The sequence below is a fragment of the Hemibagrus wyckioides genome, linkage group LG05 (genome assembly GCF_019097595.1).
Source record: "Hemibagrus wyckioides isolate EC202008001 linkage group LG05, SWU_Hwy_1.0, whole genome shotgun sequence".
Classification (NCBI taxonomy): Eukaryota; Metazoa; Chordata; class Actinopteri; order Siluriformes; family Bagridae; genus Hemibagrus; species Hemibagrus wyckioides.
In genome coordinates, this window is record NC_080714.1 from 22,105,870 (window position 1) to 22,118,939 (window position 13,070).

At 38.6% G+C, this 13,070-nt stretch overlaps 2 protein-coding genes across 2 annotated transcripts; both read left to right on the plus strand.

The window, feature by feature from the left end:
- The first annotated feature begins 775 nt into the window (after positions 1 to 775).
- Positions 776 to 4,875, plus strand: mad2l2 (mitotic arrest deficient 2 like 2). The gene is made up of 9 exons (XM_058389969.1): positions 776 to 1,248; positions 1,329 to 1,447; positions 2,706 to 2,777; positions 3,023 to 3,123; positions 3,268 to 3,362; positions 3,589 to 3,662; positions 4,110 to 4,202; positions 4,310 to 4,384; positions 4,496 to 4,875. Exons 1-8 carry the CDS (start codon positions 1,209 to 1,211, stop codon positions 4,361 to 4,363), a joined length of 648 nt encoding a protein of 215 aa, XP_058245952.1. The 5' UTR covers positions 776 to 1,208; the 3' UTR covers positions 4,364 to 4,384; positions 4,496 to 4,875.
- Positions 4,540 to 12,257, plus strand: LOC131353170 (tumor necrosis factor receptor superfamily member 14-like). Its single transcript, XM_058389968.1, has 6 exons — positions 4,540 to 4,678; positions 10,547 to 10,706; positions 11,211 to 11,336; positions 11,450 to 11,605; positions 11,806 to 11,893; positions 11,990 to 12,257. Exons 1-6 carry the CDS (start codon positions 4,616 to 4,618, stop codon positions 12,156 to 12,158), a joined length of 762 nt encoding a protein of 253 aa, XP_058245951.1. The 5' UTR covers positions 4,540 to 4,615; the 3' UTR covers positions 12,159 to 12,257.
- The last annotated feature ends 813 nt before the right edge of the window (positions 12,258 to 13,070 follow it).

Consider the following 13,070-nt stretch of genomic DNA (forward strand, 5'->3'; position numbering starts at 1 on the left):
AACTGTATAAGCTGCTGTAACACAAGAATTTCCCTCAAGGGAACAACAAAGTAATTAACATACAATATATAATGGGATCAATAAAGTAATCTATCTATCTGTCTATCCGTCTGTCTGTCTGTCTGTCTGTCTGTCTGTCTATCTATCTATCTATCTATCTATCTATCTATCTATCTATCTATCTATCTATCTATCTATCTATCTATCTATCTATCTATCTATCTATCTATTAGAAAGACACACCTGCAGCAGCACCATAATGCAGAAAATCCTCCAGATACAGGTTAAGAGCTTATGTTAATATGTACATCGAACATTAGAAAGTGTGAACTCAGTGTCTCTGACCGCAGTGTGGTGTCAGGGATGGTTTCAGAAACTGCTGATCTTCTGAGATGTTCACACAGAACAGTTTAAAGTGTTGAGGAAAAAAACACAATAACCTTTCCAGGGGCAGCAGGTCTGCGATTGGAAATACCTTGTTAATGACAGAGGTCAGAGGAGAAAGACCAGACTGTTTTGAGCTGCCAGGAAACCTATTGTAACTTGCCTACTGTAACCATGCTGAGCTGAAAAGCATCTCAGAAAGCACATGTTGTCACCTTGTGGTAAATTGAGCTACAACGGCAAAATATAACAATAGTAAATGAATGGGTAACTGCTTTTTTCACGAAAACACTTCAAGGATTGTTCATTATTAATGAAGGATATCGTAAGCAGCATACTGTCTGTGACTTGTATGAACTCCAGGACACTAGGGGCGCTTTTCGGTGCTGCTGATGCCGCTGATGCCACGAAGAAATCCGGCGCGTCGGATAGTAAACATGAATTTCTGCTAGCTAGATTATCAACTGCGCAGATCCGAAGGATTTTCTTCTCACTTTGCTGGATGGTTTATACATGTTTAGTGTAATTGGTTTAAGGCATTTTTGTGAAATGAAGTGTTACTTTCGGTAATCTGCAGGATAGTGTCGCTTTAGTAGAATCGCACAGGGCATAATTTGATTTTATGCCCTTTTTTTATATGCCGTAAGCCAGCTAAGGTTTCCCTTATATACATATACATTTAACAGGAAGCACACTAACTAAAACGCTACTATGGATTTTAGCTGACAGTGATCATCTTCTTTAACTCAGCACCTGGGATCTGAAAGTCTTTGCCCCCCTCCCCCCCCCAACATCCCCCTCCCTCATTTTCCTAATACGTAACCATGGCAACTCTTACAAGACAGGACTTGAACTTTGGACAAGGTGATAATACAGAGATGCACTGGGTTTGTTTATTCTTAATAACACCTTCCTGCGTTGTCTGATGATAGATCTGTTTTCAGTGGTGGCTGACATCCTGTGTGAGTTTCTGGAAGTGGCCATTCACCTCATCCTGTATGTGAGAGAAGTTTATCCATCCGGAATATTCCAAAAGAGGAAGAAGTACAATGTACCTGTACAGGTAAGCGATACACCTAGTGATGCTGAAACACATCAGCATGTTTAGTGGATGTATTTAAGCAAACTTAAGCTGGGAAAGCTTAAGAAGAGATACTGACGATGACCTCTTTTCCTTTGATGCAGAGCTGATGCTTCAATTCAATTCACTTCAAGTCAGTTTTATTTGTATAGCGCTTTTAACACTGGACATTGTCTCAAAGCAGCTTTACAGAACATAAGGAACAAAAAACAGTGCAGAAGTGTTAGGTGTTAGACAAAATCATCCCTAGTGAGCAAGCCTGAGGTGAATGTGGCAAGGAAAAACTCGGTATGAGGTAGAAACCTTGAGAGGAACCACACTCAAAAGGGAACCTATCCGCATTTGGGTGACCCCGGACAGTGTGATTTATAAATGATTATAAACAGCGAAGAGTGTGATTATGTACAATGTCCTTTCTGCAGTCATGTACAGTCAGCTGGTCCATCTCTGGATTCCTCAGGATCCTCTCAGGGTCCTCTACAAACTCCTGCTGTAATCACAAAAACTGTCCTGTGCTCATCTCAGAGCTCATATTCAGAATATTGAACATCCTTTGTCCAGGCATAACATTATGCTTCAGCAATTTGAGCAGCAGTAGCTCATCTGTTGGATCGGATCACATGGGCCAGCCTTCGCTCCCCATATGCATCAGTGAGCCTTGGCCACCAATGACGCTGGTACACCACTGTTCATTCCTTGGACCACTTTTGATAGATACTGACCACTGCAGACCGGGAACACCCCACAAGAGCTGCAGTTTTGGAGACGATCTTATCCAGTTGTCTAGCCATCACAATTTGGCCCTTGTCAAACTCGCTTAAATCTTTACACTTGCCCATTTTTCCTGAATTCTAACACATCGACTTTAAGGACAAATTTTCACTTGCTGCCTAATATATCCCACCCGCTAAAAGGTACCATGATGAGGAGATAATCAGTGTTATTCACCTTGCCTGTCACTGGTCATAATGTTATGCCTGATGGGTATATATGTATCATAATGCCTAGACATGCATCAGTGCCTTATACTATTCATTCAGTTTATATTTGGCGAATCTGTCGTGTCAAGCAAAAGAAGCTATGGATGACTTATTAATTTATTTAGTTTATTAATTTAGTCTGTTTATTCTAAGCATATAGCTGCTTTCTTCTTTCATGGAACAAGATTGGGCTCTAAATACCTTAAAAACACCCTCACTATAAACGCCTACTATAATGAGCCTTTGTGTTTGACCTTCAGATGTCATGTCACCCCGAGCTGAATCAGTATATCCAGGACACACTGCAGTGTGTCAAACCACTTATTGAGAAGGTGAGATTAACATCAACAACATAAAAATCCTGCTCTAGTTCAAAGGAAATGTTCAACAAGCATCATCTTGTACTATGACTGACAAATGTACACATGTAATTTCCACAGCATGCAATCACTGAGATTCATTTTTCATTATTTTTCATTATTTTATTATATATAATTATACACAAGGCCTTGTAGAGCATGAATTATAGATTGTGATACATCTTAATGTAGTGCTTGATATTGAATTGTGAATGCAGAATGAGGCAGAGAAAGTGGTGGTGGTAATTATGGATAAAGAGCATCACCCAGTGGAAAGGTTCGTGTTTGAGATCTCCCAGCCTCCTTTGCTGTCTATTAGGTAAGGCTCAAGAGCATGCACTTCAGACAGTTTTTCTACAGAAAAAGAAAGATCACAAAACACACACACTCATGCACATACAAAGCTGAGCAACAAAGCTGAGTTTTTTATGTGTGTGTGTGGTTGCGTTTTTTTCCGTTGCAGCTCAGACACACTGCTGTCTCATGTGGAGCAACTGCTAAGAGCTGTGATCCTGAAAATCAGTGTGTGTGATGCTGTTTTAGAAAACAACCCTCCAGGTAAGAAGTCTCTTTCCATGCATTCCATACATTTGACCAACAAATGTTGCTGGGAGTTTGGGAAATTGGATTTAATGAAGTTTTTGAAAATAGTGTACAACAGTTATATCTCCTTCCTGTGTCTTTATGTAATTAATTATTAAAGTGCTAATGTGAAATAAAGTGTACTTATGTGACTTTTAGGTAATGGACAGTTCTGAATTTTCTGTCTTCCTCTTTATCACAGGATGTACATTTACTGTTCTGGTTTATACCAGAGAATCTGCCACAAGAAACATGGAGAAAGTTCAGGTGATCAAGGTCAGGATAAAGTTTTATTATTATTTTTATTATTATTATTAAACTCTGCTCCATGTTACTGTTGCCTACTCAGATTGAATGCAGATATCTACAACAGGACATCTTAGTTTCTTATTATTTTACACTAACACATGCTCTCTGGTCAAATAATTGAGTCACAAAAATGCCACCTGTGCCTTGAGATTAGAATTTGAGTGTCTTGAGACTTAAAAATAATGTATTAGACTTAGGTTTGGTGATTGTGCTGGCCAGTTCGAGTGTCATACACAAATCTCCACTATGCACCATACAGCTTTTCAGTGTATGAAGTTATTATTAATGCTTTGTTCAGTGAGCGTACATTCTTTTATTTCTAAACTACCTTATTTTACTTTTTTTTTTAATTGGTCACCTAGCATGTGTCCCTGTGTTATACATGAAGTAAAACAGGTCTGTGTGTGTATGCAGGACTTTCCCTGGATTGTTGCAGATGAGCAGGAAGTCCTCATGCAGGAGCCCAGACTCATTCCTCTGAAAACGATGACCTCAGACATAGTAAAGGTAATTTTCATAACCATACGCAACATAGTCACATTTCAAAGAGGCAGTAATCTTGATCGAAGTGTGGAAAAGCACAACATAATTATCCACTTTCTTACTTTCAACAGATGCAACTTTATGTGGAGGAACGTGCACACAAAGGACAGCAAAATGTAGCATGAAAAAAAAGACACTTATAAAAGGTTTTCTTTCTTTTTTATTCTGAGCATCAGTGGTTTGAAATACCAGTATTTTACAACGATAACATGTTAAACTACTGTTTATGTTTTTTTTGGCATTACTCTAAAAAACAGGCTTCCTGTTTTGCTTCCTGTGCAACTGACACCACATGTTCAGAGTTGTGGTTGGTTTACATATTGAATCTACGTTTCTCACGACCAGCTTGATATTGTTGGACTTGTGCAGTTTGCTGAATGCAAGGATTAGCGGGAAACATCAGTAACATCATGACAGGAAGTACTCTGTTTGACCAAAAAGTGAGTGAGTGAGTAATTTGAGCTGTTACATTCGCACTTTGTGGGGGGTAAATTGTAAAAAGTGTGTGTATGTATTTGTGCAGATGTGTCTTTGTTTTTCCCCACCGGTGTGCGTTTTTGTTTTGGCTTGAATTCTCACTTAAACTGAAAGATTCTCACATTTTACCAATGTCCTATTAAAATATTTTATAACTCTGTACCATCTGGTGTTTTTAAAGTGCCCACAATGTACACTATTGTGCAATTATTTACTTACTTACTTACTTGTTTACTTAGTACACTTAAAATGTTTGAATGGTTGTATTTATACAGAGTTGTTCATACATAGCATTATATTTAACATAAACTATAACATAACTATTTATAACATAAAATGAAGGCTTGCAACATAATGCAATTCATGCTAGGTAATTATTCTTACAAAATAAAATTACAAATCTAGAATTAATGGACAATATATATCTCACTAGTGTTCATACTAAATATTTATTAAAAGATGAAACATTAAAACAAATTAACTTACTGTTGCTGTTGAGTCTAATATTGTTGGCTGGAATTATATACACTCTGATTAGACATAACATTAAAACCACTTGCCTAATGTTGCATAGGTCCCCCTTGTACTTTAACCTGGTGAGGCATGGAAACCACAAGGTCTCTGGAGGTGTGCTGTAGCGTCTGCAAGCCCTGTAAGTTGTTAGATGGGATCTCCTTAGATTGGATTTATTTGTCCAGCACATCCCACAGAGGTTGTTTCAGATTGAGATCTGGTCTTAGAAGCCAGGTCAAGGCCTAAAATATTGTTGCAGTTTTCTGCTGACAGAGGTTTAGGGATTACCTTTGCCATGAAGTGGTGTACTTGGACTGCATCAATGTTCAGGGAGGCAGTGCATGTCAAAGTATGTGCCCTGTGTGCTCTATATGTACCTTCTTTACTTTCTATATGGAGAGAGAATGGTAAGCAAAGAAAGTGTCCTTTAAACCATTACCTTGTAAATTACATGAGACCTATTCTGCCTCCTAAATCTGATGGGTTAATAGGTGGTTAATTGGTGGCACATACTATTTCACAAAGCAGGTGTTCAAAATAACATGCAAAAAACCTAACCTAAAAAGATACAGAAAATGTCAAACCAAAAATATCAGACATGTTTGTTTCTGCATCTGCTTCTGATGTTTCACTTTTGTTTTGTGAAATAAGAGGTTGTAAAAAAGCTAGTGTGTGTAATTTTAATGGTAGGTGTATTTGAACAGTGAGAGGCAGAATAACAACAAAAAAATCCAGAAAAACGCATTTCAGAAAAGTTCTACATTGATTTGCATTTTAATGAGTGAAATAAGTATTTGATCCCCTTTCAGTCAGAAAGATTTCTGGCTCCCAGGTGTCTTTTATACAGGTAAAGAGCTGAGATTACAGTAGGAGCACTCTCGGGGAGTGCTCTTAATCTCAGCTCCTTAACTGTATGAAAGACACCTGTCCACAGAAGGAAGCAATCAATCAGATTCCAAACTCTCCATCATGGCCAAGACCAAAGAGCTGTCCATGGATGTCAGGGACAAGATTGTAGACCTACACAAGGCTGGAATGAGCTACAAGACCATCGCCAAGCAGCTTGGTGAGAAGGTGACAACAGTTGGTGTGATTATTCCCAAATGGAAGAAACACAAAAGGACTGTCAATCTTCCTCGGTCTGGGGCTCCATGCAAGATCTCACCTCATGGAGTTTCAATGATCATGAGAACGGCGAGGAATCAGCCCAGAATTACACTGGAGGATTTTGTCAATGATCTCAAGGCAGCTGGGACCATAGTCACCAAGAAAACAATTAGTAACACTACGCCGTGAAAGACTGAAATCCAGTAGCGCCCGCAAGGTCCCCCTGCTAAAGAAAGCACATGTACAGGCTCATCTGAAGTTTGCCAGTGAACATCTGAATGATTCAGAGGAGAACTGGGTGAAAGTGTTGTGGTCAAATGAGACCAAAATCCAGCTCTTTGGCATCAACTCAACTCGCCGTGTTTGGAGGAGGAGGAATGCTGCCTATGACTCTAAGAAGACCATCCTCATCGTCAAACATGGAGGTGGAAACATTATGCTTTGGGGGTGTTTTTCTGCTAAGGGGACAGGACAACTGCACCGCATCAAAGGGACGATGGACGGAGCCATGTACCATCAAATCTTGAGTGAGAACCTCCTTCCCTTAGCCAGGGCATTGAAAATGGGTCGTGGATGGATACTCCAGCCTGACAATGACCCAAAACACACGGCCAAGGCAACAAAGGAGTGGTTCAAAAAGAAGCACATTAAGGTCCTGTAGTGGCCTAGCCAGTCTCCAGACCTTAATCCCATAGAAAATCTGTGGAGGGAGCTGAAGGGTCAGCCACAAAACCTTAATGACTTGGAGAGGATCTGCAAAGAGGAGTGGGCCCAAATTCCTTGAGATGTGAGATGTGTGCAAACCTGGTGGCCAACTACAAGAAATGTCTGACGTCTGTGATTGCCAACAAGGGTTTGCCACCAAGTACTAAGTCATGTTTTGCAAAGGGGTCAAATACTTATTTCACTCAATAAAATGAAAATCAATGTATAACTTTTTTTGAAATGAATTTTTTTTGTTGTTATTCTGTCTCTCACTGTTCAGATAAACCTACCATTAAAATTACAGACTGATCATTTCTGTCAGTGGGCAAACATACAAAATCAGCAGGGGATCAAATAATTTTTCCCTCAATGTATATATAATATATATATATACACATACACATGTATATATGTATGTGTGTGTGTATATATATGTATACATGCTAAAGCAAAGTTCATTTCACTGGAACTAAGGGGCCAAGCCCAACCCCTGAAAAATAACACCTGATTTCAATGATTTGGAGGGGTGTCCCAAAACTTTTGGCAATATAGTGTATCTGCAGAATCACTCAGAGCTGGTCTCTCTGGTGTCTTCCTTAAATGGGTATGTAGTTGCTTGGGTGTTAATTTGGGACTTCTCTTTAATTTCAGATTTAACAGAAGTGGGATTTCTTCTGTGTATCAAATCCACATCAACATTGGAACAATCATTTCCCTTTTGAAAATGCCTGTGTAAATATGGACTTACAGTATACTAAAACCTTTTTACAAGACAGTTTACAAGACTCTGTAGTGAAAGGTAAAATCTTGTTCGATTAGACAAAACTAGCTGATAGAACTCCACATCGTTTAGAAAATTTAAATGATTCTAAGCCCTTTACACAGTCACCAAAGCACCATTGTGTCTTCGCATCATCCTTGACCTTTAACTACACCCATGTTCATGTTGCAACTTTTCCTTACACCTTTGGAAAGCTCAGGTGTGTAGGTGTATGTATGACATGTTTACAATAAGCAAACCCAGGCTGTTGTCGGGCCAAATTTTACACATACATACACTATATTGCCAAAAGTATTTGCTCACCTGCCTTGACTCGCATATGAACTTAAGATATGACATCCCATTCCTAATCCATAGGGTTCAATATGACGTCGGTCCACCCTTTGCAGCTATAACAGCTTCAACTCTTCTGGGAAGGCTGTCCACAAGGTTTAGGAGTGTGTTTATGGGAATTTTTGACCATTCTTCCAGAAGCGCATTTGTGAGGTCACACACTGATGTTGGACAAGAAGGCCTGGCTCTCAGTCTCCGCTCTAATTCATCCCAAAGGTGTTCTATCGGGTTGAGGTCAGGACTCTGTGCAGGCCAGTCAAGTTCATCCACACCAGACTCTGTCATCCATGTCTTTATGGACCTTGCTTTGGTCACTGGTGCACAGTCATGTTGGAAGAGGAAGGGGCCAGCTCCAAACTGTTCCCACAAAGTTGGGAGCATGGAATTGTCCAAAATGTCTTGGTATGCTGAAGCATTCAGAGTTCCTTTCACTGGAACTAAGGGGCCAAGCCCAGCTCCTGAAAAACAACCCCACACCATAAATCCCCCCTCCACCAAACTTTACACTTGGCACAATGCAGTCAGACAAGTACCGTTCTCCTGGCAACCGCCAAACCCAGACTCGTCCATCAGATTGCCAGATGGAGAAGCGCGATTCGTCACTCCAGAGAACGCGTCTCCACTGCTCTAGAGTCCAGTGGCGGCGTGCTTTACACCACTGCATCCGATGCTTTGCATTGCACTTGGTGATGTATGGCTTGGATGCAGCTGCTCGGCCATGGAAACCCATTCCATGAAGCTCTCTGCACACTGTTCTTGAGCTAATCTGAAGGCCACATGAAGTTTGGAGGTCTGTAGCGATTGACTCTGCAGAAAGTTGGCGACCTCTTCGCACTATGCGCCTCAGCATCCGCTGACCCCGCTCCGTCAGTTTACGTGGCCTACCACTTCGTGGCTGAGTTGCTGTCGTTCCCAAACACTTCCACGTTCTTATAATACAGCTGACAGTTGACTGTGGAATATTTAGGAGCGAGGAAATTTCACGACTGGATTTGTTGCACAGGTGGCATCCTATCACAGTTCCACGCTGGAAATCACTGAGCTCCTGAGAGCGACCCATTCTTTCACAAATGTTTGTAAAAACAGTCTGCATGCCTAGGTGCTTGATTTTATACACCTGTGGCCATGGAAGTGATTGGAACACCTGATTCTGATTAGTTGGATGGGTGAGCGAATACTTTTGGCAATATAGTGTATGTTCAGCAGATGGTAAGGACTGCTAATTTACCTCCAAAACCTTCAGCTTTAATCTATATAAGAGAATATATATTATTTGATGTTAAAGAGTTTATATGAACAATGATAAGCAGAAGTAAAAATATTGACATTTTTTTTTTGCTTTCTTTTCAGAAGAAATGTGAAACATTCCGGGAAATGGCTCTGAGCTATGTGTTAGGCTGCTTTAAAAAAAAACTCTGACATACTAAGACAGTGTAAAATATTGTTAAATGTTCTGTTTATTCCTTTTTTGAAACTTTTTGAAGCCTGCTGTTTTTATTTGTGGTTAGGGTTGAGGTTGTAGTTTGTGTTACTCTCTGCCAACTCTTCCAACAGTGTCTAGTTGATGCTTTCAAGCCTACAGAGTTCTTCCATCGCCATGCTGTAGCTTAACTGAAACTTGTGAACCTTCTCCTCCTCCATTGCATGCATATGCTATATCTTTTAATACAGATAAGGAAATACAGATGTAATGATCTTTGTGAACGTTGAAAATGAAATAAAGAAGTGTTAGAGAAAGTGACACCACAAATAAAACAAGAAAAGCAATTCAGGACATAGTTATAGCTATAATTTTGATCATTCTCTACTTGTGTGTTAAGCTTTGTTTGTAGAAATGACTTTTTCCATGGACAAAGCCATTAAACCTCACTTAAAGCAGGTATTTAGTATTTCAAGGAATATTTTGTCTGCATCACACAGTAAGCACCGAACTGATTAATTACAGTGTCATCTATGCTGAAATGATCATAAGTGTGATGAGAGCTCTTCCAGTCCACAAGGTGGCGCTAAATAAAAACTAGATTTTCAGACACAATCTGAACAAGACTTTAGTTCAAGTCTGGCGGGACAAAGGCACCTGAGTGAAAGTATGCTACAGTAGTATTACGCTAATCAGTTTTAAATGAGTTTAGTTTGTGGCTTCATTCATTCATTCATTCATTCATTCATTCATTGAAACTATTCAAATGTTAGACTTATTATTTGTAGTGTAGCGTTATAGCCTTATTGTTCCCACCAAGTTGCTCTAATATTTTTTTGTTTCTGTGATCTATAACATTTTCTCCACCCTCCTTTTTTTGTACTTCATGTTAATTGAGTTTATATTCATTGTTATTGATATAATATTTTATTCAGGTGTACTTGAGCACAGATGATGTTTTCTACCTTGCAGTACAAAAAAAGTCCTACATCTGGCATGCTCCACATCTGGCAAGTAAAAAGAATATATGCCATATATTCAGTAATACTAAATCTCAGTGGAATGTGCTGCACAACATGCAACACTGCAGAGTATGAAATTCATGGAGAATGCTGTCCAATGTGTGCTCCTGGTAGGTAACCTTATTTGTGTTATCTAATTATTAAATCCTATTTTTCTTATTTGACTGAGACTTGTACTTTGTTCGAGGCAACATTAAAAATATTTAAGCCTTACAGCGAGGGAAAATAAACATTCAGATTCAACATGTTTTTGTTATGCTTCCAGAATTGATACAAAAATATGAAGTAAAAAGTATGTATTCAATAGACAATTCAAAAGCAATTTGAAGCAATACACTTTCTACAAATAAATTGTTATTAAATTATACTAAAAATGATATTAAATATTAAACAAACAAACAAACAATGAAATAAATAATGACATATCAATTTACCTTTGGAAGATTAGGAGGAGTAGGAAGCACTGTTGTTTGAGGAAAATGTTATTCCTTCTTGAAAACACCATGTTCACTGTCCTTCAGCATTTGTAGAAAATCATTTACATGGATATAGTGACTACATTCAGTGGGATAATGTGCATGAGACAAGCTTGAAAATAAAATGTTATTGTCCAGGTGACCATGTGTTTAAACACTGCGACAGTCAATCAGGCACGCAGTGTAAAGTGTGCACTGGATCAACCTACACCGATGTCCCGAACGGACTGACCGCATGTCTCCCCTGTGCTGTGTGTGATGAAGGTGAAGACATATTCATTCCTGCCATTCCTGTAACTTAACACATGAAAACCTCTTCTAAAATAGCTAATCAATGATATTGAATATTTTCTGTAATGTGTATAATTTTCTTTCAGGTAATGGAGTACATGTAAAGCATAAGTGTTCATCCACTTCAGATGCACTCTGTGAGCCTTTGTCAGGATATTATTGTATAGAAACTCAGGATGAGAGCTGCAGAAAAGCCAGAGAGCACTCCACCTGCCTACCTGGACAATACATCTACCAGAACGGTGAGCATTTTAACTTTAATTCACAGTGATTATGTAATACACAGTAATTTCATGTGTGTTTTCATGGAAAACAAGGACATTTCCAGGTAAACACAAACTTTTGATTGGTAGAGTAACCTGGTAATTTTTAATTCAAATTCCTCTGTATTCAGTCAAACAGTTTTATGAAATTTATCCAGCAAATATATAATTCTATACAGGAACAGCTTTAATGGATACTGTATGTAAGGACTGCCCAGAGGAGACATATTCAGATGGTTCATTTATGCGCTGCAAACCACATACAAAGTGAGTATAAGACGATTGTCACCTTTCTGTATTGTGAAATGTATTTTTAAAAGCAAAATATAAAAATATCAATAATAATAATTCTCTCCTTTACAGATGTGAGTCTTTGGGGCAGATAACAATCACACAGGGAACACAGCAGAGTGATGCAGTGTGCAGCCATCAACCGTCTAATTGGGGCCTCATCATTGGGATTTTGGTGCCATCTCTACTGGTGGTGGTCATATTAAGTGTTTTACTTTGGAAGAAAAAGAAAAAAAATTAACATATTGTAATAATTATTTTAACGGTGAAAAAAAACATTTTGTACTCTGTATGTGTGTATATATGTATATACAAATATAAAAAAACTTTAACATGTCAACATTTTTCTTAGCAAATATATTTCTAAAGGTGCTACTGACATGACATTTTCACCAGATGTTGGTAACAACCCATGCAATTCAGACATGCAAAGAAGTCAAACCATAGATGTCCATAAATTAAGTTACGTGTAATAATGTGAAATGACACAGGGAAAAAGTATTAAACACATGAAAAAAGGGAAGTGCAAAAAGGCATGGAAAGCCAAGACACCAGCTGAAATCAACCAGTAATTAGAAAGCAATCCTGCCCCTTGTCAGTGCAATTTAATATCAACTAGTTCAATCCCAACTAGTGGTGGTAAAAACGATTCTTTTTAAAGACTCGGGTTTCGTCGAGTCACTCACTGAAATGAATCGAGTCAGTGATTCCTTTTGAGTCAATGAGTCAGTGATTCTTTAATAGCTCTCGTTTCCTGTGCAAACTCTAATCATGCTGGGAAATAGTGGTGGTGATTTTTTTTTCACCCTATAGTAATTGAATGGTGGAATTAATGCAGGTGATTATATGCTATAATAATTTATTGAGTATAGTTATGTACTGTTATGTTATGGCGTGTATGTAATAGTAATTGCAAGCTTTTAGAAAATCTATTTATATCTTTGACTATTGCATGATGAACGTTCACGTTTGCCCCAGGATGCAATGTGCGCTTGTTCCGCCACTGACAGGGACGATAAACATGTCCCTGTGTAAATTAAAAAGAATCAAGACTTACGATACCAGTGCAGGAAAAATTTATTTTAAAGTGCCACACAAACACACACACACACACACACATTAACAGAAAAATTAAAATAAAAAATGTGCAAAT

Bases quoted from the DNA above. Each gene is read 5' to 3' on its own strand.
- mad2l2 (XM_058389969.1), top strand. From the start codon at position 1,209: ATGGCAACTCTTACAAGACAGGACTTGAACTTTGGACAAG. The intron at 1,448-2,705 runs GTAAGCGATACA...TTTGACCTTCAG, and splicing joins AGTACAATGTACCTGTACAG to ATGTCATGTCACCCCGAGCT. The intron at 3,124-3,267 runs GTAAGGCTCAAG...TTTCCGTTGCAG, and splicing joins CCTCCTTTGCTGTCTATTAG to CTCAGACACACTGCTGTCTC.
- LOC131353170 (XM_058389968.1), top strand. From the start codon at position 4,616: ATGCAAGGATTAGCGGGAAACATCAGTAACATCATGACAGGAAGTACT. The intron at 11,337-11,449 runs GTGAAGACATAT...ATTTTCTTTCAG, and splicing joins CTGTGCTGTGTGTGATGAAG to GTAATGGAGTACATGTAAAG. The intron at 11,606-11,805 runs GTGAGCATTTTA...AATTCTATACAG, and splicing joins ACAATACATCTACCAGAACG to GAACAGCTTTAATGGATACT.